Below are 27,947 nucleotides of genomic sequence, written 5' to 3'. Positions count from 1 at the left end.
GCTGGGATTACAGGTATGTGCCACCATGCCCAACCAAGGATTTCTTTAAGGCCCAATAAAATATGTGAAATGCTTTAAAGTTTGCCAAGTATTTTCTTTACGGTGCCTCAGCTTTGATTTTGATGCTCACCTCCATCACAGATGGGCAGGACAGGTATCATTATTCTCCACATTGGCGTTTAGGTTATGTTTCAAATCACCAGTAGCGAGCAGAGCCCTGTGCTCCCTGAGGCCTTCTGATTTCTTAAGCCCTCAGCACTTTCTCTTGGTTTTCTGAGTGCCGTGTGAATCTTCCCACATCTTTGCACCGTCTAATTGTGGGCACCCTGCGCAACCTCTCATTCCTATAGGTTAGAAGCTAGTTTTAAGAGTTCTGCCCTCGAATCAGGGGCCCACAGAGAACCATCTGTGTCCCTGGTGGACAGCTCACCGCCTCAGGCTTGGTCTAAGGCACGGGACCCAGAGCTCCAGCAATGCCCTGCTAAGCTTCTTAGAGGAGGTGGGTATTAGCGGGATTGGATGTTCTCCCCTGACATGCCCTTCACACCCAACCCTGCCTTGAATTAGGGTTCCACAGGGAGTCGGGGTGGGAGGATGGGGCGTTTCCTACTGGCCAGCTTTGGACCCACTCCGTGAAACCCTGGGTTCTGGCGAATTCCCAGAGCTGAGAAGACACTGGATGTCGGCAATCCAAGGTAAACAAGATGCTTGGGTAGCAGGGATCAGCAGGGCTCCCAGCTCAGCTCTGTGATCTGGGCCCACAGGGAGGACTGGGCCCCTTCAGTGTTTCCACGAGTGACACCCGAGGCTTGCTGTGGAGAGCTGAGTTCCAGGCATTTCAGAGGGTGCTTGTGGGAGGGGGCAGAGGGAGTTTACTTATTATCACTTCTCCCTTTTTGCTCATCCCTCTTTTCCTTTTTAAGACACTTGTATCTCTGCTTAGTGGGTTGTACTAGAAAGCCTGGAGAATTAGGAGGCTCATCTGCCCAGCCACTCCCTAGCCGTGTGATGTCTAACAAGTCACATGTGCTCTCTGGACTCAGTGTCTTCATGTCTTACATGAGACAGTACCAAGCAGATTCTGGTTTATCCATCCAGATACTTCTGATAAATTCCTGTCATGTGCAAACCGGATCATGAGTTATTGTTTGTAATATCTGTGAATACTAATTAGACATTGAATATTTACTCCCTGGGACTGGACTTTCATGCCCTTTATAAAATGAAGATTTTTTTGGTTTGTTTTATTGGTACCAGGGATCAAACTCATGATTGCCTGCTTGCAAGGCAGGCCCTTATGCCGCTGAGCTAAATCCCCAGCCCTAAATTGAAGATTCTTTGAGCTTCTTTCTTGATTTTTTCTTCCTGCATCCTTGAATGAACTTTAGCCTATATATCACTTTTTTCCCCAGGTTTCACTATGTAGTTCAGGCTGCCTTGAACTCACTACAAACCCACGTTGACCTCACACTCATAGTGATCCTCCTGCCTCCTCCCCCAGTGCTAGGATTATAAGCATATGCTACCATGCCCAGGTAACAGCACTTGGTTCTATTCAATGCTTTTTAGAGACCTTACATGTATTTACATTCTCAAGATTCTTGTGGCATAAGTATTATTACTATTTACACGGCATTATTACAATTAAGTTTCATTTAAATTAAAATATTATATACATGATAAGAAGGCCAAACTGGTAGGAAATTTAGTGAAAAGTCTCTGTAGATCTCTACTTCTCAGATTCCTTTTTCCTTGATGCCCTTCAAAAGATCCTCCTTGTGGGGCTGGGGATTTAGCTCAGCGGCGTAAGCACCTGCCTTGCAAGCAGGCGGTCGTGAGTTCGATCCCCGGTACCGGTAAAAAGATTAAAAAAAAAAAAAAAAAGATCCTCCTTGCATAATCAATGTAAGTATTATTACACCCATTTCACAGATGATGCACCAAGGGTCAGCCTGTATAGAATGGCAGAGCTGGTAAATAGCAGAGCTGGGAAGCAGGCCTTAGGCTTTCTCTAAATCACACTGTCTGGGAAGCCCCATGACAACTAACCTTTTGAGTTTTGTCCTTTCTGGATGATACAGTGGAATCATTTTAAGACAGTGTACACACACACACACACACACACACACACAGAAGCATGCACTGATAGTTCTTTCTGCCTGCGGTTTGCAATCCTGTCTCCCCACCTCCTCATAGCTTTGCCAAGGTGAGATATGTGGCTGGCACCAGCTGTGGTAGCTGAGCCCCCAGCAGCTTAGGCCTGGGCTGGGGACTGGTGGAGCCCCTGCAGGGGCCCAGGACCACTGGGCAGAACCTGCTCAGGAGCCTCAGGGGCTGGGAAGTGGTCCAGAGAGGAGGCCCATAGGTGCCCTTCCTCCTGGAACAGCTGCCTGCCCCACCATGAAGCAGGATGCTTTTGTGTCCTTGGGTCTCCCATTGTCAGTCTTTCCTAAATCAGAGAGTTTTGGGGCCCATATCGCCTCTTAGGGACAAATAACTTCTTTTTAACTGCCTAGGCTTATGGATACCCCCTGGCTGGTCTTCATGGAGAAATCTTTCCTGATCACCACCCTGAATCCCAGAGCAGCTGCTGTCTCTCCATGGACAGAACGAGAGGCCCTCTGTAACCACTCGTAACTGGCCATCATGGGGAAGCTGACCAGGATAGGGCTGCAGGAGAGACGGTTACTCCAGCCAAAAAGGCTTCGTTGGAGTCGCCTCCTCTTCCTAGTGGGAATGTTGGTCATTGGCTCCACCTACCGGCACCTGAGGGGACCTCAGAGCCTGCTCTCACTGTGGGCAGAAGTCTCTTCCCAACAACCTATAAAACTGGCCAGCCGGGACCTCCCCAATGATGAGACAATGATGGTGAGCAGTGAGCCTCCACCAGCTAGCTCTGAAGTGGAGAGGAAGATGGTAGCGCCCCAAGCCACAGTGGGCAGGGATCAAGCACCACCCAGCACGACAAGGCAGAACACCCGCAGTCCACCCAAAAGAAAAGCCAAGATCGTTCCGATGACACCCAAAAACAGTCACAGCCCAACGGCAGCCAGCACAGAAAGAGCAAAGGAAAACACCCCAGTTGCTAGGGTTCTGAATCATGACAGCCCAACTTCAGGTAGACTGACAGTAAACAATCACACCCCAACACCCAGACAAGAAATGAAGAGCTACCGCCCAACCCAAGCCAAGAGGAAGGGAAAGAAGCTCATCCCTTCCCCAACCGGGGGGACAGTGGACGCTTACACACCGGCCACGTTCACGACAATGGCCACCAACCTCGGGGTCACCCCTGGCACAGCCATGCGAAGCAGCAGAACTGTGGCAGCTGCTGAAGTGTGGGAGACGGGTTCTGCCGAGAGAATAGTAGGTGAAACCATCCCCGCCACTTTCAAGGGAATAGTTAAGAACACCCCAATTTTCCCAACACGCAAGGCAAAAACAAACACGTCAACTTCTCCAAGGAGTTTAGTGGAAAAGGACGCGATGAGCAGCCCCAGAAGAGGGGGAAATAGCGGCCTCACAAGTCCTCAGACATCAGTAGGAAAGAACAAGCCAATGACTCCCCGGGAAGCAGCCTTGGAGCACCCCTCAGCCACCTCCGAGGAGCAGGTGACAATCAGCACGGTCACAGGGAGCAGCCTGGTGAAAACCAAAGCCTCTGCTGCAGCCCGGAGTGTGAGGGTCCCCTGGCCCCAAGCCAGTGCACCACCCTCCAGAGCAGCCCCAGTCACCCGCTGGGAGCTGGAGAAGAAATGGCCCATAGCACGAAGCAGCTCAGCCACTCCCAACGTCAGGGCCACCCCGACCACCCAGGTCCAGCACTGTATGGCTGTGGAGTCAGCTCCGGCCGCACCCAGCACCCCATCCCACAGACTGACCACAGCCCTGCTCCCAGGGGTTCCCACTCCCAGTCTCTCAGCACCCCTGCCTGGCTGGCCGGAACCCCACCCCAAAGGAGAGTACCCCCAGGACCTGTTCAGCGTGGAGGAGCGGCGACAGGGCTGGGTGGTCCTGCATATCTTCGGCATGATGTATGTGTTTGTGGCCCTGGCCATCGTGTGTGATGAGTACTTTGTCCCAGCCCTGGGTGTCATCACGGACAAGCTGCAGATCTCAGAGGATGTGGCTGGTGCCACATTCATGGCTGCAGGAGGCTCCGCCCCGGAGCTCTTCACCTCCCTCATCGGTGTCTTCATTTCCCATAGCAACGTGGGCATCGGTACCATCGTGGGCTCGGCAGTGTTTAACATCCTCTTTGTCATCGGCACCTGCTCCCTCTTCTCCCGGGAGGTTCTCCACCTCACCTGGTGGCCGCTGTTCCGCGATGTCTCCTTCTATATCCTCGACCTGTCCATGCTCATCATCTTCTTCCTGGACAGCCTCATCGCCTGGTGGGAGAGCCTGCTGCTGCTGCTGGCCTACGCCCTGTACGTGTTCACCATGAAGTGGAACAAGCAGATCGAGGTCTGGGTGAAAGAGCAGCTCAGCAGGAGGCCGGGAGCCAAGATACTGGCCCTGGGGGACCTCGGCAAGGTAAGGACAGGCGTGGGTGAGAGGCTGGGGGGAGCTCAGGCCTGCGGAGCACAGGAGCTGACACACACCTCCAGAGACGGTACTCAGACCCGCTGGCTGTTTCTCCAGCATTTCTGGGGTGCTCAAGCTCTGCCGGCCGCAATGCTGCGGTCTTTGCAAGTATGACCTTGGCACTGTCCCTGTGCATCTATAGAGCGGTTGTTATTACTGTGACCCCATTTATATGAGAGAAAATTTAGGCCTACAGAAATTAACTGTTTGCTCCAGGTCACACAGCAGATGGGCAGTAGAGCTGAGATTTGAACACAAGCTGGTCTGAATAGATCTTCGGAAGGGACACTTGAGTTGGGCTTTGGGGAAACATCCCAGGAGATGGTAGGTAGGGAAAATGATCTTTTCCACATGCATGTGGCTCAGGGTTGTTGCAGTACCCTTTCATTTGACCATATCTAGACTTATATATTAGGGAGCAGGTGTTTGGCTTGGATGGGATCTGGGAAAAGGCAGGGTTTTTTTCATTTTAATTAATTAATTTATTTTTATTTTTATTTTTCGGTACCAGGGATCGAACTCACAACCACGCGCTTGTAAGGCAGGCGCTTATGCCGCTGAGCTAAATCCCCAGCCCCAATTTTTATATTTTTGAGACAGGGTCTCACACTATAGTGTAGGCTAGCCTTGAACTCACTATGTAGCCCAGGCTGGTCTGGAATTCAGAGATCCTCTTGCCTCAGCCTCCCAAGCACTGGAATTACAGGTGTGTACCATCTCCCCTGGCTAATTTTTGTTTTTGTAATATTGGGAAAGGTGGGAGCACCACTCATTCATAAGCCAGCCCTGGGGGCAGGTGCCCTCTTGGTGTGTCAGCCGGGGGCTGGCCACTAGGACACCAATCCTAGGGCTTCTTGACGCTAAGAACTTCTCTGCCCCTTTGCCGAGCAGTGCTAACTGTGCTAGAAGATTCAGTAACCAGAAGGTGAGATTAGATTGGCCAAGTAAGCTCTGAAACTTTATCTCAAAAGTTTTCATTGATTGAAACTCTAGAGGAAGGGTACCCTCGGGAAGGGAGACCCTTTCTGTCCTACTCCTTGCGTGCAAAGTGTAGAAGGACTTAGCTTCTTAATCCAGGGCAATTTGATGAGCGGGCAGCATGGAGACCAAACTCAGCAGCATACCTGGGAGGCTCGAGGGCCAAGGGAGTTTAAACGCATTTTCTGTGGAATTTCTGAAATAACATGACATTTGGGGTCAGAGCACCCAGCTAGTGAGCCGGGACACCAGGATTCTAACCCGATTCTGCCTCTAATTAACTGTGCAACCTTGGACAGGTCCCTTCCCCTAGAAATGACAGAGTCCAACTGGTCGCCTAAAGGTTCTGTCCAACTCTGACAGTCTGTGACGACATCCTGTGTCCAGTGGTTTAGTTTGGGCAGGACCCAGCGATATAGGGGAATGAAACTCCCGACCTACTGTGTCGGAGAGTTTGTGTTCTCTAAAATCGAAGAACGAATTTTAGAAACAACGGAGGTTAAGAGTCGAATATATTTATTGAGAGAAAGAAAGCTGAAGAGAGACAAAAGGGGTTCTGAGTGGGTTGCCCAGGACTCTGTCTTTTCCAGGGACTTTAACAGAGCAAAATCATGGGGCGAGACAGGTTCAAGGTGGGGGAAGACTGAGAACTCACAAGGCAGGTGGGCCTAAGGTGGGACAGAACTATGGTTAGCCAATAAGATTAATAGTTCAGGTAAAATTGATGACACTGGGGACAAATGGGGAAGCGAGTCATACAGAAAGTGGGCATTCTTAGGGAGCAGTGACTCTTTTTCTAGGGGGTTGGGATGGTGACTCCTGGTTTCCTCGGGGTGATAAGGAACTATTAAGAATATCAGCTCTCAAGCAGGCAGTTGTGAGTTCGATCTCTGGTACCGATGAAAAGGAAAAAGACAAAAAAAAAAGAACATCAGCTCTTAGCATATGGGCGCATTTGTTTGGTCTTTTGTCTTGAGGCCTGGCCCACAGCAAGAGGTGTCCGTCTCCCCCACAGTTGCAAGGTATCTGGGCTTCTGCTCTGGCTCCTTTGAGGACCTAGCCCTGTCTCACTGCCTAGGGTATTTCTAACTAACTCGGCTGCCTGCAACACCAGGACAAAGATTATTTGAGTCGGCAGAGTGAGCTCCTCTGCCACTTGGCAGATGACTGGAAAAAGGGAACTGTCCTGCTCAGGACTGCAGAGCCGGCTTGAGCTTCCTCTCTCCTCATTCTGCGCTCTTTCCCACCTGACTGCTGCTCCAGGAAGCTGCAGGCTTAAAAAGAAAGGGAGACTCAGAGCAGTGTGGACTTCTAAGACAAGGAAGCTGAATCCTCCTTCCTCACAAAATTCTCAGTGCTGGCTGGCCTGGGATGGCCCTGAAGCACTGGTCTCTTCTCTGAGAAAAGCTGTGACATGGACTTGCCAGTGGCTCTCACAGTGCCTCCGCCTTGACCCTAGCTCCTTCTGTTCATGCTGCTTTTATTTAAACTCCATACATACAGGTCCTCCTCGGTGGGAAGACAGAGCAAAGCCAGAGGTGTCAGGACCATTCCGAAGGCAAGTGCTGAGGGGGTGCAGCACCGCTGAGAGTGGACATCTCGGCACCACACGCCAGGGTCAGGAAGACTTCCCGGAGCGGGTGCTGCTTAGACAAATCTAGAAGACAAGCAGGAATTGAATAGGGGGTCAGGGCCATGCTGGTGCATACAGACCAGGGGAAGCAGGGTGAGGGGAGACTACAGCTTCGCTGGCCAGTTCGGTGGCACCAGCTTCGTCTAGCTTGAACACTTCAATGTGGCCTGTTCAACTTGAGATGTGTTTGCCGTGAGTATAAAACAGACCCCAGGTTTCAAAGGCTTAGTATGAAAGAAGGTAGTAAAATACCTCAATATTTTACTCCAGTTGCGCTCAAAATGTATTTGTGACAGGGCATTTTCAGAAAATATCTTCTTGCCAGCACCCCTGGGGACCTGCCGCACACCCAAATGCAGACAAACATGCACAGTCGCTCCCCTGCAAGGTCAGTAATTTGGAACTGAGAGAGTCACTAGGAGAATGTAGATCAGTTCTTTACTTATGCTTGGGAAAAGAACTAGAAGTCATGAGGCCTTTCTGCAGCTGTTTCCTCATCTATTACAATAGCCCTGTCTGGTCCAGGGAGCTCACAGGGATGACTTCTAAAACAAAAGTCCAGACTGAGGTGAGGCAGGAACGATAGCCCAGAGAGAAGTATTTTGGCTGAAACAAATCTGAACAGCAGGGACATTATTATAGGGCTGTGTACCGGTGGGCCTTGCTTCCTCCCTGGGGACAGATCCAAGGAGCCCCAAAGGGCAGCCCAGGACTCCATGCTCTGAGTCCCAGCAGACTTACAGGTGTGAAAGCTTTAAGGGGTGTGCGCAAACAAACAGCGCCTTCTGCAGACTGGAATTGGGCATTTCTGCGCTGCTCCCTCTGTCTGTCCTGTGCATTCAGCTGTCTGTTTCCGAGCATTTAACCCTTCTCCACCCTTCAAAGCTACTCAGGTTCTACCTGCTGCCTGGAGTCCCCTGCCCAGCTCTGCACAGTGCCTTTGTCTCTGCCCTTCATATCATGAACCACATTCTGCTTTGTCCTGTGTCTGTGCTGTATTTGTTAGTTTCTGGACATGGAAGCCATGTTCTAAACATCTCTTACGCCTCAGCCACCAGCATAGCACTGTATAAACAGCAGGTGCTCAAGAACTGAGTTAGGCATGGTGGCGCATGCCTATAATCTCAAGAAATGGGAGGCTGAGGCAGGAGGATTGCAGTGAGTTCAAGGCCAGCCTGAACTGCATAGTGAGATCCTGTCTCATCAATCAATCAATCATCAAACTGAACAAATGACATGGGTGGGTAGGAGGATGGGCTGGAATCACACAGTATATTTTATGTTTTCTCAACTGAACGGAGAACAGAGAATAGTAAATTCAATTGTGGTTTGGCGGTGAGGTTGGTTCAGGGAGGGAAGTAGGGGCAGGTGAAGACAATGCTGAGAGTGACCCTCCCCTACACACACACAGTGTGGACGCCATTCGGGAGCAGCCGTGTGAGCCCCTCACATTGACTGAGCCCCTAGTGTATACGACACTCTATGCCATGGGAGAACAGAGAGGACGCTAGCATAGGTGCTGTGCGTGGGAGACAATGCATGGATGGCAAAAGTTAACAACGCCTTTAAAAGAAAAAGGCGCACATGGTATCACAAGGCTGTCACTGCAAAGTGACAGGGGGTGGTGCCCTGGGCTTCCTGCGGCTTCCTCCCTGTCACCTCAGCTCCTGCAACCACGGGACCTCCACACTCCTGTGACCACACGGCCACGTGCAGCACGACAGACCGGAGGAGGGAGGGGTTAGGGCGAGCTGGAGGGAGGGTGTGTACCCCGAAGGGCGCATCTGGGAAAGCTCTACACGGAAATTCACCCTGAGTTGTCTGAAAACAATGGGGAGGATTCCCATAAGCAGAGAGGAATGTAGAGAGCATTTCAGGCAGGGAGAAGAGCATCAACGGGGAACAGGAGCTGGAACAGAGTATGTGTATTTTAGAGGCCAGTTCATTTATTCAGTCATTTAATACATATTTATTGAATTATGGCTATGTTCACTAATACGCAAATAAATTGGTGGCAAAGAACAGGTATCTACAAAAGAGTACCCTACTAGCTGGGGGTGGTGGGGCACATTCATAATCCTAGTACTTGAGATGCTGAGGCAGGAGGATTTTGAATTTAAGGTCTGATTATGTAGTGAGACACTGTCTCGAAAAGTAAAACAAGGAAACAAACAAAATACTGTACAGTGAACATCATTTTAGCCTCCCAGAATGAGTTGATCAGTTGAGGGCAGGAGCAGGAGGGCTGGCAAGGGGAAGAGCATGTTCACAGGGCAGGAGGCACCGTGCTGTGGGAGCAAGGTGGTGGCTAGCACGGTGCACCTGAAGGCTCTGGACACAGCAGACCATCTCCTGAGGCCAGGCCAGCCATCCCTTGGGGGGTTTCGAGTTCCCCCAAGGCTTCCTAGGTGAGCGAGAGGGAATATGAACAGGGGGTGAAGGTTTCTCCGTGCCAGTCCCTGACCCCTATCTGCTTCCCACTGTCCCTGCTTGCAGCCAGGAGAGGGGGCCGCTGTGGCAGATGAGTGTGGGGACCATAAGAAGCCGAAGGCAGGTGCTGCATGGAGCCTACCAGTGGGGATATCGCGGGATCTCTGCGTGCAGCCGGGGACAGGGTACTGTGGAGTCTGGCGGGGCCCGGGCCTGGGGAGTGCCTCACTGTCAGGAGCTGTCACCCCGGGCGGGCAGGGGTCTCCAGGGAGGCGCTGCTTGGGGAGCCACATCCTGAATGTCACAGCTGGCTCTGCCTCTAGCCTGCGGTGTGGCCTTGGGCCTCAGGTTCAGCATCTGTAAAATGATTCTTTCCTAGATCAACTCAAGTCCTGGTTTTCAGCCCTAGTTTTGTAGATCATTTGATACAAGAGCCTAAATGACCTGTGGTTTTAGGACGTCCCAGAACTAAGAGACAAATATGAGGGGTGCTGGAGGGCGTGGCGGATCTTAGGTTTCTGAAAAACCAGGACTCACTGCGGGGTATGGGGAAAGAGTTGTGGGGACTTTTCTTAAAAAATTTTATTTTAAAGAGGGTAAAACTAAACAAAACAGAACAAAGCAGATCAGAAGACAGCAATGTAAGAGACACAGATTTCAAAGCAAGACAACAGGAGATCATCACTGGCTATCACATTGTCTCTTGTTTCCTTTAAATAGTTGTCGGTATCTTCACATACAATGAAATCATAAAAAATGAAATAGCGTTAAACTGATTAGAACAGAGTGATGAAGGCCTTCAAAACCAGACAGTAGGGAAATCAGCAATGGCTGCCATAAAGTCTCTCGTTCTCTTCAAAATAGCTGTTCATACCTTCATGTATGTTGAAATTAAACAATACAAAATAGACTAAAATCACTCTGAACAAAGAATAATAGTATTGCTGGATTTCACAGCATGATGATAGAGAATCAGCACTGGGTACCACAGTGTCTCTTTTTCTTCAAAGTAGCTGTTCATTTCATCATGCATTATATAATTGATTCTCATAAACTGTTTAGGAGAAGTTCTACGCATGTATGAGTCTCTACATGTATACCTATCCTTTCTGTATTAGATGGAAAAACCAAACCAAACCAAGCTAAACAAAGCAAAATCCTAGAAAAACATGAAACAAAAAAGACAAATAAATAACAATAGCAAAGAGACCAAAACACTGACAATACAGACCTTCAAAACAGGGTGATAGGAGCATAACTAGGGGTGTTATTTTACATAATGACCTTCAAGAGTTCCTCAGATCACCGTACAATAATATGCACAATTGTTCCAATCCTATGAATGTTAACTTTTTGTTCCAAGAACTTACAGAATTTGTAGCACAATTATCTTAGTTTTCCTGAGTGTGTTTATATAATTTTAGATATTTTTCCTTTTCCCTTCCTTTTTCTTTTTCCTCAGTAGGGTTAGATATTTATAAGTAAATGGATGCAACTTGAGACCCTACTCATAAGTAAATCAAAGTCACACGTGTAAATACCATATTATCTCCCTAGTGCAAAAATGGTCAGAGTAAGTACATAAGATACAAAAAACTCAATAAATACAGTGAAAGGATATTAATCTGCTTAAAGGGGAAAAATAATATCTCAGTTGTGGGAACTCTGAAAGGAGCAGCTGGGGCCTACAACCTACCTTGCCCAGAGAAAACTCCAGTCCTGTTGTGTGGTGTCACCCCAGCCACTAGATGGCAGAGGGGTTCAGACAGACAGAGGCAGGGGAGAACCCTGCGCAGGTGCCAACTGCCGTTTGGGATGGTCCACTGTAGATCCGATGGCCTTTCTGTGTGTGTCACTATGAAGTGCGTGTCGTGTCTGTGTACAGTAAAGGTGTGTGGGCAACGGGAAGCTCTCCGAGCATGTGGGAGAAAGTAAGATGGGGCTGGCAGTCACCGGATCTGGGTGCCCATTGACTTTCACTTACTCCCTGCATGACCTTGGATTCACCTCTTAACTTCCTAGACTTTTCTTTCCTATTCTGTAGATGGGGATCACAGCCTTGCTTCTCTCTGGAATGAGGCAATGATGCAAACCAGGGTGCTCTCTGGGCTGTAAGGCGCTGTACCCGTGTGCAGAGGGTCTATCTGTGGGATGTGGGCTGGAGGGTGTTTCTAGGGGTTCAAACCCTGGATACCACACTATTCTTTTTTTTAAATTTTATTTAAGGAGGAAAAAAAAACAGAAAAAGGGTAAAAGTTATACAGAATCTCAGAAAAAATAAACAGTAGGAAATCACTAGTTAATTACATATTGTCATCTTAGAAATAGTTGTTGAAGTTACAAAATTAAAGCATATAGAGGGGACTTTCAAACAGTGAGACTGCAAACAGTTTTGTTCAATGATCCAACAAAACTCAGTAATATGCTTATCTATCTTATTAACTTAAATATATATGCAGTTATATCTTTTAGAGAACTTTCTTATCCTTTCTTTTGTACAATGACAATTACACATTTTGGGTTTTATTACTCCCACAGTTCTTATTACTTTTTTTTTTGAAGAAAGTAAAACCAAATGTGACATACCAGGACAGAGTCAGTCAAATCAAAAGGATGGACATGATACATAATGTAAAAACAAAATACAAGGTGATCAACAATGGTTACCATAATGCCTCTTGTTATCTTAAAAAGAATTGCCTATATCATCAGTTATAATAAAATTGAACAAAACAGTAAAGAATAAGACCAATAAAACCAAAACATTGGAGACATTAGAGGACTTCAAAAGAAGATAATAGTCAACCAGAATGGGTGTCACAATGAATCTTATTGTCTTCATAGTCGTTGCCTATACTTTCAAACTTGGTACTATCAAGCATAACAGAATAGAGCAAAATCAGTCAAAACAAGATTGCAATAGTCAAAGATTGCAATCAGTCAAAACAAGAGAGCAATACAGGGTTTCAAATCAAGTTAATAGGAAATCAAAGTGGGTTACTATAATATATCCTGCTATTTTTTTACTTTTCCCTTAATTAAAAGGATAAAAATGGAAAAGTAGATAATAAAAAGGAGATTGAGATAAAAAAGAGGGCATAACAACAAAACAGCGCAGGTCAAAACATAGCCATTTAAGCAAAATAATATTTTGCCACAAGATAATCTCGACATAATAGTAGTTACCATAGTGTCTCTTCCCTTAAAATCTTTGGGTATAACTTCGTATACTGTAGCATCAAACGTATCAAGACGATGTAAAACCGTTCAAGAGAATGACAGTATTACAGGGTATTTAGAATCAACTAACAGAAAATGAACAATGGTTTCTATATAATCTCCTTGTCTATAAAAGTTTTTGTTTATATTATCACATATAATAAAATCCAATAAGATACAACACGTTAAAACAGATGGAGACAGAAGAACAAAAGCTTGATGGGACTTCAAAACAAGAGGATATTAAATCAGTACTACCTATTATGATGTCTTGTTTTCTCCAAAATGGCTGTTCCTACCATCCAACCTTTTCTGCCTCATTTCTGTTGAGCTCTTTTTCTGTCATTAGTTGTCAGTTTGTCCTCTTCATTTCGCTTTTTGCTCCATTCATTGTGGCTGCTCTGCCACTGTTTCTGGAATCTTGGTATTTTTCATTTTTAGAATATCCTGCAGTAATCTCTGTAGAGTTGAATTGGTGGTTGCAAATTCCCCTAGTTCCTCTTTATCCTGGAAGCACCTTGTTTTTCCATCAATTTCTAGGGACAGTTGTGCAGGAAATATCAATCTTGGCTGGAGGTTATAATCTTTCAAAGCTTGAATTATTTCCCTCCATGTTCTTCGTGATTTGATGGTTTGTGCCCAGAAGTCTGCTGTAATTCTGATGGGTGTTCCCTTGTAAGTGATCTGTTTCTTGTCTCTGACTGCTTTTAGTATTCTGTTCTTACATTGGATTTCTGGAATTTTTATTATTATATGCCTGGGTGTAGATCTGTTTGGGTTGTAGGTGGCTGGGGTCCTGTATGCCTCATACATCTGAGTATCTTTACCTTTTGCTAAATTAGGAAAATTCTCCTGGATTATTTCTGTGAATAGCTTTTGTAGTTCATTTGTTTGAGTCCCTACTTCTTCTTTTATGTTCTTAACTCTTAAGTTATAGATACTCTTATCATCTTCTAGTTTTTGTATTATTGCTGTTTGTTTTCTTGTTATTTTTAAGAAGTTTTTCATTTCATGCTCCCACCATATAAATCTGTCCTCCAGTTCTGATAATCTATCCTTAGTTTCTTTTAAGCTGTTATGCCAGCTTTCAATAGAGTTTTTAGTTTCCTGGTAATCTCTTTGAACCTGCTTCATGTATTCTATGTTTTCTCTATTTTCTCCATCAAACAATTCTCCCCTTTTTTTCTATTCTTCCATTCCACCATCTGTTTTTTTTTTTTTTTTTTTTTTTTTGGGCCGTGCTTAGCATTTCTCTAACTATTCTACTTATATCTTGCTTTATTTCATTAAATACTTCATTTTTGAACTCATCTATGAGGCTCCTGAGATACCGTTTTATGTCTATTGGTGCCGTGTCTGATATTGCATGTTTTCTGTCTTCATTCTCTTTTGCATTTACCTTTCCTGGATCAGTGTTCTCTGGATTGGGGACTGAGGACCTTTTCTAGTTGCTCCCTTTTCCCATACTTTTTGTTCCTTCCATACAAGCGTATGTAGGAGGCCCAGTTTTTTTTTTTTTTTTTTTCTCTTTGTCTGTTACAGTTTGTTTGAATCCACTGGCTAGGTGTTCCTGCCCATGGAAGTGTAATAGGGAGACACAGACCTGGGCAGCCTCTGCTGGGCCCACCCTTCCAGGTCAACCTACTGAATGCTTCACTGCTAGGGTGCACCGCCAGGTGCAGGGACCTCATTTGGACTAGCCTACTAGATCTTAGTCTGCGGCATCACTAGGCCAAGTGCTCCCCGCCAATCCCGCTTGAGAGGGGAATATGCGACTAAAGTCACTGCAGTGCCCTGTTCCGGCTAGTCTGCTCGTTCCCAGAATGTCCTCTGTTGGAGCCTCCTAGTCTATGAAAGGGTCCCCATTTCTCTCACTCACCGAAGGTCCATGCAGGGCTCCCTGCCAGTCCCGCTCTCAACGCTGTTTGGTTCGCCAATTCCAGCTCTCAGAGCTTTCGCGCATCTCTCTCCCTGCCGTGCAGATTGGGACGCAGTATACGCAGCAGGAAATTCAAATCGCGGCTTCCAGTGGTGCGGGATCCAGCTCCCGCACTGAGATTTTATCTGTTCCTGTTATAGCATGAAGATTGCATTTCCAGTTGGTTTCTCTCAGCTTAGTTCATTCCTGGGTCGGCAGGGTACATCTCCCCTCGCGTAGGACTCCTCACACGGCACCGCTCCTGGATTCTAAATTAGTAATCTCAGAGAGCCTCCGTGGCTGCTGTTATTTGTCCGCCATGTTCTCCTGGAAGTCTACCACACTATTCTTAATATATGTGGTCTGCTTTTGCTAAGCACTTGGGGCTTGTGCAGGCCACAGAGTGAGTGGGTCCTGTGGAGAGAGGTGGAGGCCGAGGGAGAAAGCAGTGTGGGTGAAGGATACGGGTAGCTCAGGATAAGGGCTGGTCTCTGATCCCTGCAGGAAGGAAGCAGGTGTTGAAGCTCTTGTGTGGCTCCCCCGGTTAGGCAGGGCCACTGAGGCCTACGTGGCTCTCCTCTTGCTCATCTCCCGTCCGTGCTGTCCAAGGGAGCAGCTCAGCCTCATTGCACAATATCACCATCCGCCCTATCACCTACCAGCTCACTTGCTGGGGGAAGTGCGCAAGGCCCCCATGCCTGCTGGTCTGCTGTCCTGCAGCTGCAGAAGCACTGGGACCTGCAGGGGAGACAGAGAGCAGGCTTGGGGTGGGAAGAGAAGAGCCAGCAGGGAAAAGAGTGGGAGGTGAATGTCAGGCCGCCTGGGAGACAGGGAAGTGACAGGAAGAGGACTCGCCGAGAGAGTGCCACATGGAACAGGGATGCTAAGGTCCTCAGGTCCCCACATCGAATTACTTCCCTGCTTCAGTGCCCTTCCTGTGAAATGAAGGGGTTCACCTGCAGTTAGGCCATGAGCCCATGTGCCCGTCTGTGTCCCACAGGGCATCTCCAGCCAAGTGGCTTGACCCAGGCTGCCATCTGATCTGGCTAGGGATGCTTCTGGGGACCCCTCCTCCAGGAGCTGCAGCTCAGGAGCTTGGGACGGCTGGCTCCTCCCTCCACTCTGTCGTCATCTATCGCTAGCAGGCTTGCTCATCTCACACCCAGTCAGGAATCCCGAGGGCCACCCTGGAAGCTGCCAGGGGCACTTCTGAGGCTGGGGAGAGGAAGACTGCCTTCAGAGAGCAGTGGGCCCTGACTCCAAACTTTCCAAATGACAGCAGTCACTGAGTCTCACCATCTACCTTGCAAGCCGTGCCTCTGTCTGCCCAGCATGCTCTTCTGGCTCCAAGGGTACCCGGTGGGGCTTGTCCTGCCCTCCTCAGCACCCCCTCCTCCCCTGATTTCTGGGCCAAAGCAGGAGGCCATCAGGACTCGGGGCTCAATGGGCAGGAGTGCTGAGGGCTGAGCCTGCAAGCATCCTGACTTAGCTTCAGGGTAAGTCACATTGTGGAGGCTCAGAATTTTCATGAGACACACTGGCTGGCAGGTTTGTTTAAACCAAGCTTAGCGTCAAAGACAAGGTGATGGAATGCTCCTGAGAAGTCGCCCAGGTGAGAGAAGTCACCCTCGAGTATCAACGCCAGAGAAACAGGGCCGGGACTGCAGAGCTGAAGGTGCAGCACCGGCAGGCTGGGTTGTGGGTGGTGGTGAGTGCTGGGGTACCCTTGCCTGGGTCACGCTTGGCCCCTCTTAGAAGAATCACCGACGCTGTCCTGAAGAGAAAGACCCACATGGGACTTTCCTGTCTGGGCCACTGCCATGCCCAAGCTACCCGCTGGCCTACTTGTCCTAACAGGATTATGCGATGTTCAGGCCAGGCTGAGGGCAGAGGAGATTGATGCTAAGGAGATGATCTGGCCGCAGGGAGGGAGAGGGCATGTGAGGGGAAGGCACTTTGGGAGCTGCCACCGTCACACAGAGAGACCAGCATGCTTGGTGTGCAGTCCTGCTCAGAGACCTGCCTGCCTCTGTGCCCTGAATGTCTAGTAGGGGCCAGGGCCTCCCAAGCCTTTGACTCTCCGGATGTTTATGTGTGTCACATGCTCTTTCCAGATGGCTGCCCAGATGTTTCCAGGGTTCTCCCACAGAAAGGATCATGGAAGGCACAATGTCTGTGGTCCGGACCCATGAAGGGCTTTTCCTGCCTGGAACTCTGCCTCTCCTGGCAGTTTCCCCTGGACGTATGCAGGAGTCCTGCAGCCTGCCTGTTCCCCTCAGGGCTGGGCCGTGGGAGGTGAGGGCTTAGCTCTTCTCACCAGTCCCTTCAGCCCAGTCAGCTCAGCACACGTTCTCAGTACCAGGACAGGAACTGAGGCGCCTCCTGTATGACAACTCTGCTCTATCCAGGGAAGACCACAGGGTTTGATCACTGCTACAGGTGTGGGCTGTCTGGATGAGGCAGGCAGTGACGTGCCAGCCTCTTGACATCTTGGTTTCCAGGAGGACCTGTGGGACTCCTGCACACTTCAAGGGACCCAGGTACCATAGCAATGGCTCTGCAGAGGCAGCTGTGTCCGACCAGCTTGGAGAGTTTAGGAGACAGGAGGAGAAGAGGAAATTCCAGAACTGCTTATCTACCTCCTACCTACCTCGACCTTGGCAGAAGCTTTGATCCACCCAGCTTCTTGGCCTGTACTGCCTCAGTTTCCTCATTGGTGTCTTGCCGCAGGGACTGGATCTCTCTATGGTCCCTGAGAACTCAGACCTTCTAGAACACTGGATCTTGTCAATTAGAGTTGTTTCCTGGGTGGGAAAGCAGCTTTCAATCAGTGACTATTAATTATCACCCCTATGGTAATGGAAATTATAGTCTCCCCCCCCCCCCGTAACTTATATAGTGGTTTCTAGGGGCCAGAAACTATTTCAAACACATTTTCACATGGAGTGATTTACTCTGTTGACAGCTATGGAATAGTTTTACAGATGAAGAGCTCAGGTCCAGAGAGGTTAAGCAGTCACCCAGCTAGGTCAACAGCACTAGTACAAGTGACAGAGTGTGGAGCCACACCCCTGGCATCAGGCTGACCAGGCTGGGAATCCATGCTGAGAGAACAGTGTGCCCAAGGCCCAGCACTTTGCAGTACTGGTCTCCCACTGGCTGCCTTTTATCAGCACCCTGAGTGTGTCACCGAGTTGCCTTTTAGAGAGAATACAAGCAGTCCAGTGGCCACGGGCACTGCCAGCCTGGGGAGTTCACATGCAGGGCATCATCATCCTCCTGCTTGTGCCATGTCCTCCCTTTCCGTCCCCCGGGCTGCAAGCTAGGAGGAGCACTCTCACACACTGCTGCCGGTCAGTCGTGGTCACTCTGTCCTCTCCCACCTCAAAAGGATGGGAGTGAAGTGCCTCCCACGTGCCCTGGAACACCATCACCTTGGAAGGAAGTTGCCATCCCGGTCTGTCTAGCCTGGAAATCAGGGCCACACTGTTGCTAGTATGCTGTTGTGCGGCCCCCAGCAAAGCTGTTGTATCAGAATCATCTGGCAGGAGTTCTCTAGCTCCTGGTGTCTGGGGTCAAGTGCTTGTTGGTTGACTGGAGAGCAATGACTCATGAATGTGGCCACCAGGTGTCCCCCTGGGGGAGCATGCCTGGAACAAAAGCTGCCTGGTTTCTAGAGGAAGAAGCTGAGCTGCAGTCTAGCTCGAGGGTGGAGGAAGTCTGTCTCCCATCCTTTACGGCTCCATTCTCCATGTGCACAGAAGTCACCCAGGGTTTTTTTTTTTTTTTTTTTTAATCGGTACCGGGGATCGAACTCACAAACGCCTGCTTGCAAGGCAGGTGCTTATGCAGCTGAGCTAAATCCCCAGCCCTTGTTTTGTTTTTTAACCAGGCTTGGATCAGAATCCTTCTCAATCCAGCATTTACACAGCCAATCATTGGAGCTCATAAATCTTAGCTGTTCCTGAGTCCACCATGTCCCTTTACTAGAAAGGACACAGGCCTTAACAGGGGAAGTGACTGGTCCAGGCTCCCAGCCATGAGGGATGGCGCAGGAATTTAAGACCCAAGCGGGTGGACTGGGCATCGTGAACAGGCCTAGCTGGGTCCCAATCCAGACATCAAATTCCCAGGCCAGCCGCGCCACTCACTCCTGCTGCCCTGGCCACTCAGCGGCTTGTCCTGTCACACAGTGGGGACAGCATCCAGCAGGGACAGGATGGGGGTGTAGATAAGGTTTATTTCCTTTGTAGTTCGAAGTGGGCCCCTCCAAGGACGAGGAGAGTATGACTCAGCCGAACCCCAGGTCAAAGCAGAGAGCAGAGCAGAAGATGAGAGGAGGGCCAGGTTTTCGCCCACCACTTCTGCACCTCAGAGTGCAGCAGCTGAGGCCGGGGACTAAGGCTCATGGCCTGGCCTTTCTGAGCCAGTCGTCCTGGTGAGGCCCCGAGGCTGCCCTGCCCTGCCTTTTCCTTCTCTTCATGTGCCCTTTCCAGCAAGGCAGCACTGAGGCCACTCCTCCGGGCTTCTGTGTCCTGCTTGATGGGCAGGACACAAGGAATGCCAGGGCCTTGTTGAGCTACCACTTCTGTTTTTTGCTAAGTCTCATTCCAGATGAGACTCTGTTGGACTATTTCTTCTTGTCACTTTTCTAGAAGGACAGTGTTGCTAGTGGTTGGTCTGAAATCAGCAACCGCAGAAAAGCAAAGGCTACCAGGTGACACAGAAATCCAGTATGAGGCTCAGAGAGGTCAAGTGACTTGCTCAAAGCCACACAGCTAGGAAGTTCACAAGCCTGTGCCTAAATTTAACTCTCCCGACTTTCCAAGTCTCCCTTTACCTCAGTCCTGTTCCAAGGTCCTGTAGCTGTTGAGCTAAAATCAGCAGGATTCTTTCCAAAGGACCCACTAGACCCTGAGCACCAAGAGCTTTGCACATTCTCTGCTCTGTGTACCAGAGCTGTTCACAGCATCCTTGGCCACAATGGCAGGAAACTGTGGATACGGAAGAGCAGGGGTGGGCTTGTCCCCTCTGCAGGTGCCTGGAGACAGGGTAAGGACAATTCACATCACAATTGTCTTACTTTTCTTACCAACAAGAGAGTTCTCACATAGACCTGAGACCCCGTGGTCCTGCAGCATACACCAGCTTCTGACCTCACCCGCGTTTGTCCTTTAAAGAGGAGGAGCCAGCTGAGCTCCCTGTGGTCATGGTCACACCAACCCCTGCTCCAGATGTCCAGGGAGATCAGGAGGAGGATCCTGAGGTGCTCAGCCTCTGCACAGCTAGAGGGGAGTTGAGAGGCCCAGGGAGGACTTTCTGGCCAAAAATGCTTCCTTCCTGGAGGCCTGAAATCCTATTTGAGTTTTAGCCATCCAGGGTTAGATTTACCTTTCGCTGAAATCACTGAGATCTCCTGGGGCCATCTCAAGCTTTGAGCTGCCACATGCCGTGAGGACATAAGGAAAAGTCAGCCAGTTTGTCAGCAGCGAAGGGACAGTGAGACAAGCCACCTGCAGATACCGGGGACTGAGATGCAGGGGTGCCTCTCAGATGAGGCCCTGAAGCCTCTGGGGTCTGGCTGCTCCTCATCTGCAGAGTCCCCGATGCTCTGGCTTTATATCCTCCCCTCCCTCCATATTCTGGCCAAACTGAGTTTCTCTCCACTTTTCTGTCCCTGGGCCTTGGCCCACGAGCCTCTCCATCTTCAGATTCTTTCGCCCTCCAGGCCCAGGGTAAACGACTGCTTTCCCAGGCAGCTTCCCTGAGCACCCCAAGTTGGAAAAGGGTGCTTGGCATCTGTGCTGGGCCTTTTGTCACTGCTCCCTCCATATTTGGAGCCTCTCTTAGCTCCCCTACTAGGGGATGAAGTTCCTGAGAGCAGGGTCTGAGTCTGGGTCACCTCAGTGTCCACCATGGAGGGAGATATCAGGTTGAGTGACTGACTGACAGTAAATAAACATTCAGTTTGCAAGTTCTGTCTGTCTATTCTTTTATTCAACACCAGGAAGCACTATCCCTCATCCATAATTCTTTAGGGTTCAGCATCTACATTATCTTCCCATATCCTAAATGTCCTGAGCAGGCCCACTTGTCTGGGAAGGGTTCAAAGGCTATGGAGTCGCACGCAAGGAGTTATGCTTGGTATCTAAAGTTATGCCTGTGAGGGCCTCTGTCATCCTGGTGGCTTCTTCTCTCACTTGCTGCCCTCCCTGATGGCCCCTTCTCTGTGATGGGACTCTGCAGCTTGGCCTCTCTCAGCAGCCTGGTTTCCTTTGTTTTCCTTATTGGTACACATTAAACTGTCGCCAACTAGAGATTACTCTCAGTCTGTTCAATCCAAGCCATAGGCCAGGGATCTAGCTCCTACCCTGTCAACTGTGGCCAGAGATTGGGGTGCCTTGGACTCCAACATGGAAGATGAGAACCTACTATTTTGCGTGGGCTATTGGGGATGACAGGTCTCAGAGATGACAGTTTCAGAGCTAATGATTTACTGACTAGTCACCTCTTCTAGAAAGTCTATTCCTGATGGGAATGAAAGGCAGGAATTATTTCAGGTTAAAATCCTCTCCCTTTCCATCTGCAAGTCTAGCAGAGCTGTTGGTGGATAGTAATAATGGCTTCTCCACGTGTTCTCAGGGTAGGTTGTATATTAGAATAATTTGGGGAAGCTTAAAAGATTGCTCAGGCCCCATCCTCAACCACTGATGTCAGCGTATCTGGGGTTGGTTCTTGGGCATCTTTAAACCAGTTTAAGTGATTTGGATATGCAGTGGACAGCTGAGGGTACAGCTCAGTGGCACAGCTCCTGCCTGGCAAGCATGAGGTCCTGAATTTTAATTCCAGATACCAAAAAACAAAACAGAACAACAGCAACAAAAATATGCAGCAGAGTTGAGAATTGCTGAACATCCTTTGGGGGCATTGCCAGTACTGTGACACTTGCTGCAGATGACATATTTATGTTTCCTTCAATGAGCATAAACCCAGGTCACTGCTCAAGGGCTTGGACTAGTGTGGTACAGGTTAGTTGGGAAAGGTTTCTGCAGACCCTTAGGGTCAGTGACTGTCAGTGTGGAGACAGTCTGTGGTTCCTGTAGATTAGAAGCATTCCTAACGAATGCAGGAGAATGCATTAAGTCACTGGAATCCAACCCCAGAGATCCTATTTTACTTGGTAAGTAAAGACCAGGACATTTATACTTCTAATGGGCTCCCAAGTACCACATTTGGGAGCCAAAGTCTCACTGGATTCTGGCATTTGTAAAACAGGGTGTCTTGGTGATAATGAATAAACAATTGTACTATACATATTCAAATCCCAACTTTATCACTTGCGAACTCTGCAAGTTTAGCTTCTGTTTACCCTAATTTTGCCATTTGTAACATGAGTACAGTTCTATCTATATTATAAATTAACTGACTCAGGAAATGTGGTAAATGCAATTATCAAGAAGCCATTTTATTGTGGTTGCCGGGCACACAAATATGTGCAATTAATAGTATCATCATTACTTGGCAAATATAAAGTACTTTAGGAGTTTCAGTGGACTCAGCAAGGTGTTGTGACTACGGAAGGGTATCAAGCATGTCAGACACAGTGCTGGGAGCCTAGTATCTAAGACAAGGGAGCTGATGGACTGGTTCCAAGGCGTATGTGTCGTGTTCACTTGGGATGTTGGGGAGGGAGTCTCTAGGTCACAGCATGGGGGCAGGACAGAAGGCCTGGGGATCTTTAATCCAGGTCAGACAGCTGTCATGTGGAAGGGTAAGTATGCTTGTTCAATATGCTTGCAAATAGTGAATTTACACACCCGGGAAGGGGAATAGATGTTTGATATAAATATCAAGCCAAGAAGAGCTGTCAAAGATGGTGTAAACTGCTTTAGGTGGTGAGCTCTCCATCACTAGAAATGACTAAGTAAAAGATGAACAGCCAGGGCTGGGGATTTAGCTCAGCGGCATAAGCGCCTGCCTTGCAAGCAGGCAGTCGTGAGTTTGATCCCCAGTACCGATAAAAACGAAAAAGACAAAAAAAAAAAAAAAAAAAAAAAAAAAAAATTAAAAAAAGATGAACAGCCAGCAGGTAGGGATGTTGCAGGAATTTTGTTGAATAACTGCACTAGTTTTCTCTCTCTCTCTCTCTCTCTCTCTCTCTCTCTCTCTCTCTCTCTCTCTCTCTCTCTCTTTTGGTACCGGGGATCAAACTCACAACTGCACACTTGTAAGGCGGTGCTTATGCCACTGAGCTAAATCCCTGGCCCTAGATTTCTCTTTTTAAAGTATTTATGTACAGTTTTGAGAAAAACAAAAAAGTGTGTGTGTGTGTGTGTGTGTGTGTGTGTGTGTGTAAAGTTTGGAAGAGAAACAAACAGAGCAGTTACAAGTTAATCTGTTGACTCTGGATTGCAGGAAGACATGGCTGGAGCTGAGAAGAAAGGTGAAATTGAGGAGAAAGGTGGTGGGAAAGGTAAAAGGGCAGCAGAAGGAAAAGATAAACGTGAAGACAAAACTGAGACAGGAGGAAAACAAGATAGTGGTGAAACTGAGGCAGAAGGAAAAGACAAGCAGGAAGATGAACATAAAATACAAGCAGAAGATGAAGGGCAAAGTGAAGGTAAAGCTGAAGCCCCAGAAGCCAAAGCTGAAAATGCAGAAGTCAAAAATGAGAAAGATACAGATGATGAGGGGGTCAGTGAAGAGGACGAGGAGGACGAGGAGGACGAGGAGGACGAGGAGGAGGAAGAGGAAGAAGAGGAGCCTCTGTCCCTGGAGTGGCCTGAGACCAGGCAGAAGCAGGCCATTTACCTCTTTCTCCTGCCCATCACGGTCCCGCTGTGGCTGACGGTGCCTGATGTCCGGAGGCAGGTGAGCGTGGCCAGCCACTCTCCGGCTGTCTCTCAGGGAGCTGCAGGGCCTTGAGGTAGCCAGAGTTCACAGCTAGAGGCAGCAGGTGGGAAAAGCAGCAAAGCAGAGCTCTACCCCTGCTGGGAAGTGGGACGGAAATGTGGCTCTGCAGGGGACAATGTGCCTGGGAACATCCATGGGGATGCCTTAGACCATACTTGGGCCCTAGGCCTGTCACCATCAGCAGCATGGATTAGTCACTTCTTGATTAATTTGGGAATGATGCTACTGTACTGCCTCTGCAATTCATGGGGGTGTTCTGAGAAATGGGGGTGAGAGCTGCTATTTCTACCTAACATTCTTATCTGAAGGGAAAGATCTAATGTCTTCCACTCAGAGGTAGTTGCTCTTCTGTCTCTGGAGCCAGAGGCAATGTGTGTGTGTGTATGTGGGGGTTTTCAAAAGCCCAGCTGAATGCCTAGGGGCCAATGCTGGATCACCAAATAGCTTGCTTCATTCAGTCTGGGGCTGCCGAGGCCCCCTCCTGCCTGTAATCCTTACTCATTCATCTCAAGGCCCCACTGGGAGAGGACATTTCCACATTATTCTCTGGGCACCCATGCTCCAAAGCCCTTTAGTTCTACAACTTCTCTTCCTTTTCCAACTCTCCCACAGGAGTCTAGGAAGTTTTTTGTTATCACCTTCCTAGGAGCCATCATTTGGATAGCCATGTTCTCCTACCTCATGGTGTGGTGGGCTCACCAGGTAAGTGGACGGCAGGAAGCCACTCCTGCACCCGAGGGTCAAGGGTACACTTTTGCTCCTTGAGATCAATTTCTGGCACTCAGAACTACTGAACATCAAGTGGATATGTGCAGATTGTACCTTACTTTTAAAGGCTGAGGAAGCAGATTTTTTATTCCAGTCATTACAGTGCTCCTTAGGGTTGCTTCTGTGTTAGATGGCGCTCCTACCATAGCATGACAGGGTATCTTGAGTGTCTTGACTGCAGCTGACTTGGTCCTCTTACCCCTTTTGCTTTCTCCCCCGTGCTTTGATAGCTCAGCTCCAAGCTCTCTCTGGCATCTCACCATCTGATCGCTCATGGCTTGTCTGTCTGGAGCTGCATGTAGCAGAACCTAATTGTCAGTCAGCCTTCTCGCTGGCTGAGTAGGGTCTGTGTGGCACTGCTTATACTTTATCAGCCTTTACCTAGCTCCTGGCATGTGGCAGGGGTCCATATTTTTGAAGTGCAAATGCCAATTTGAGCACACCTTTGGGAGGGTAGTTCTTAGGAGAACCGTTGGCATGATAGTGAGGGCAGATCTGGTCTCAGGCTTTTAGTCCTTTTAGAGAAAAGCAGCACTCTCACTCTCTGGCTATTTCTGGCCCTCATTCAGGCAGTGTTGATCTCTTAGGAAGGTGCCCTATTCGCAGAGTAGCATGGTTTTTCACCTACTGTTGCCATAGTTTTTGTGACTGTTGCTGTTTTCCAGGTTGGTGAAACAATAGGGATTTCAGAAGAGATCATGGGCTTGACAATCCTAGCAGCTGGCACATCAATTCCTGACCTCATCACAAGTGTGATCGTTGCTCGGAAAGGCCTAGGAGACATGGCTGTGTCAAGCTCAGTGGGCAGTAACATATTCGATATCACTGTGGGGTGAGTGGCAGCGCTGCTTTCCAAGGCATATTAAATACAACTGGAGAACACTGCACTGCCTCTGCTGGCTGGCTTTGGGCTTCATGCATTATACAGGAAATTAAGAGGCATTTATGTTGTTAGTTTCTCCAAGACTACAAAGTATACCCCTTTATTATCACAGTCAGTTGGGTAACAGAACTAAAATACTGCCTGAAACCAGGCATGGCTTTACATGCTTGTAATCCTAGCTACTTGGGAAGTAGAGGCAGGAGGATCTTTAATTTGAGGTCAGCCTAGGCAATTTAGCAAGATCCCATGGGTGGAGGGGAGAAAGATGTCTGAAATGGGGCTGGGGATTTAGCTCAGCAGCTCAAGTGCTTGCCTGATAAGCACGAGGTCATAAGTACAATCTCCAGTACAAAAAAAAATTATCTGAAATGTAACTGGTTGAAATTTATAGATGAATTGAAAAGTGAAGTCCATTCCATTTCCAAATACAGCCAAATATAGACGTTGAAGGCAATGGATGAGAGGCTAGAGGGAATCATTTCTGCCTTGATTCTCCTGCTCTTCTCATTTAGCCTCCTCCTGGGTCAGCAGCTCTAAAACGCCTTGTTCTCTTCTGCCCATCTTTTTCCCAGCCCCCCGACCTTTCACTTCCTCCATCAAGTTCCAGATTTGGTCCTGTAATGTAAGTGTAGGTATATAATAGTGAGGTGGTAGTAAAAAGGCATATGAGAACCCTGGTCACTAAAGGAAACATTAAATCAATTCACATGGATTAGTCATATAGAAGTCATGAAGCTGCAGGGAAAAAAGGTCGGTTCAGAAGCAAAGCCCTCATTTTCATCTAGGCTTTCTCCCTGTGAATTCTTGGACAAGTGTTTTAATATCCTGGAACTTTAAATTTCATCATCTATAAGTGGGGCTAATAATTTATGTTCTACTTTATAGTTTTGTGCATGTACGAAAAATAAGTGCCTTGTAAACTGTAAAATGCTAGTTAAATGCATGGAATTATTAGAAACATTAAGAATATTCACAGTTTCTTCAATCTTGCAGCTTGCCGGTCCCTTGGTTCCTTTACTCCCTCATCAACGCACTGCAGCCGGTTCCAGTCAGCAGCAATGGTTTGTTCTGTGCGATTGTTTTGCTTTTCCTCATGCTTCTCTTTGTAATCTCATCAATTGCATTGTGCAAATGGAGAATGAACAAGATCCTGGGCTTCACCATGTTCCTTCTTTACTTTGTGTTCCTGATCATCAGTGTGATGTTAGAAGATCGAATCATCTCCTGCCCTGTGTCTATCTGAGTCAGTGACTACTATGCACAATGCACATGGGTGGGAAGACCAGGCCAGAATTACTGGACCTCTAGTGACACAAGGGGAAACATGGTTCAGGAGGTTCAGGAGGATGGAGTGAGCAGCCCGAGTCTCTATGAGAATGTGAGCTGGACCTGAGCCATATCCTTGGAAACGCCTGCAGTTCTTTGTGGACTGAGGAACCTCATGCCACAAGGTGGCATTCCTACCCGATTCAGGCCCACGGCAATCACACGGAGGAAGCAGGAATCCTACTGGAGGATGTCAAGGGAAGGGCAGGGCTGCACCGCAGCAATAACATGAGCTCCCTGGCTCAAGTTAGTTGCCTGCTCATTCCCGAAGAGCCCCTGATCCAAAGATGCAGATGGGATCTAAATCTTAGTCCCCTGGCCCTGCCCAACCACACCATGCAGTTTGCTATGTTCTCTCTGTTGAAAGGTGAAATTCTACCAGCTTTGCAATCACTACAGGTCTGGTTATTAGCTAAGGCTACAGGGGGAAAAAAGCGTAACAATCAGTTATTCTCTATCATAGTCCAGCAAAGTATACACCAGTATTTTTTAGCTTAAAAAGAAGACATTAGCTTTTAATGCTGCATTTCTGGAAAGTGAAATTCAAACATGAAATTGTCAGAGAGGTGAAAACTTGTAATCTTCCCTTGATTTGGAAGAAGTGGAGAAAAGTAACAGCCTCCAAGGGCTACTTAAAAATTTTATGTATGAGAAAACCCAAATTTGGGTTGTTGCCATCCGTGGTCACCCAAGGGATCAGGTAATGCTGCTCCCAGGGGCTCTCACTGGGCAGTGATGTGATTTTAGAGAGCGCAAAGTCAGCAGACTCATGTCTGGCTTATAAAGTAAGTGGTCCAGCAGGCAGTTCTATTTCTTGTAACCCTTGACAGGGTTGTGAGGCAGGAACACTGATTTCTTGTATGGTTTGTAAGTGGATTTTAAGGCAGTTAACAAGGGGAAATCCCAAAAGTCACACAATGATGAGGTGAGAAAAAAAAAGTAACAGCACTTCTAAGTTAGCTACTGTAAAAGGTGTGTGTTACCATAAAAATTTTTGTTTAAACATTTCATGTGGAGTTTGATAGCTTTATGTCTCTGGTTTCAGAGCAAAAAGGACTTAGGTGACCTCAGATTATAATGGCAAAGGTGGCTTTAAGTATGAGGGATGAGTCACTCAAGCACAGAGTAGGAATGATGTGCATGAAAAACAGTATCAATCATGTGGTGCTGGAAGGCTAAGGTGCACGAAGCACTCCATCTTTTAAGATGAACTGGTTCATTTGATTAACTGCCTCACTGCTTCAGGATGCCCATTTTTTGGAAGTAATTTTTATTAAATTTCAATAAAAATA

At 48.1% G+C, this 27,947-nt stretch overlaps 1 protein-coding gene across 2 annotated transcripts; it reads left to right on the top strand.

Annotated features, from left to right (window-relative positions):
- The first annotated feature begins 544 nt into the window (after nt 1-544).
- On the top strand, nt 545-27,947 carry Slc24a1 (solute carrier family 24 member 1). 2 transcript variants are annotated; one of them, XM_063243284.1, is made up of 6 exons: nt 545-695; nt 2,517-4,536; nt 23,181-23,636; nt 24,291-24,380; nt 25,112-25,278; nt 26,323-27,947. In XM_063243284.1, the coding sequence occupies exons 2-6, from the start codon at nt 2,647-2,649 to the stop codon at nt 26,570-26,572; spliced, it is 2,853 nt and encodes a 950-aa protein (XP_063099354.1). In that variant the 5' UTR covers nt 545-695; nt 2,517-2,646; the 3' UTR covers nt 26,573-27,947. The 2 variants fall into 2 exon arrangements, with proteins under 2 accessions (XP_063099354.1, XP_063099355.1); XM_063243285.1 differs by lacking the exon at nt 24,291-24,380.

The sequence above is a fragment of the Cavia porcellus genome, unplaced genomic scaffold, assembly GCF_034190915.1.
Source record: "Cavia porcellus strain 051 isolate PalLab524CR breed Dunkin Hartley unplaced genomic scaffold, mCavPor4.1 scaffold_37, whole genome shotgun sequence".
Lineage (NCBI taxonomy): Eukaryota > Metazoa > Chordata > Mammalia > Rodentia > Caviidae > Cavia > Cavia porcellus.
This window is presented reverse-complemented; position numbering and strand designations above follow the sequence as displayed.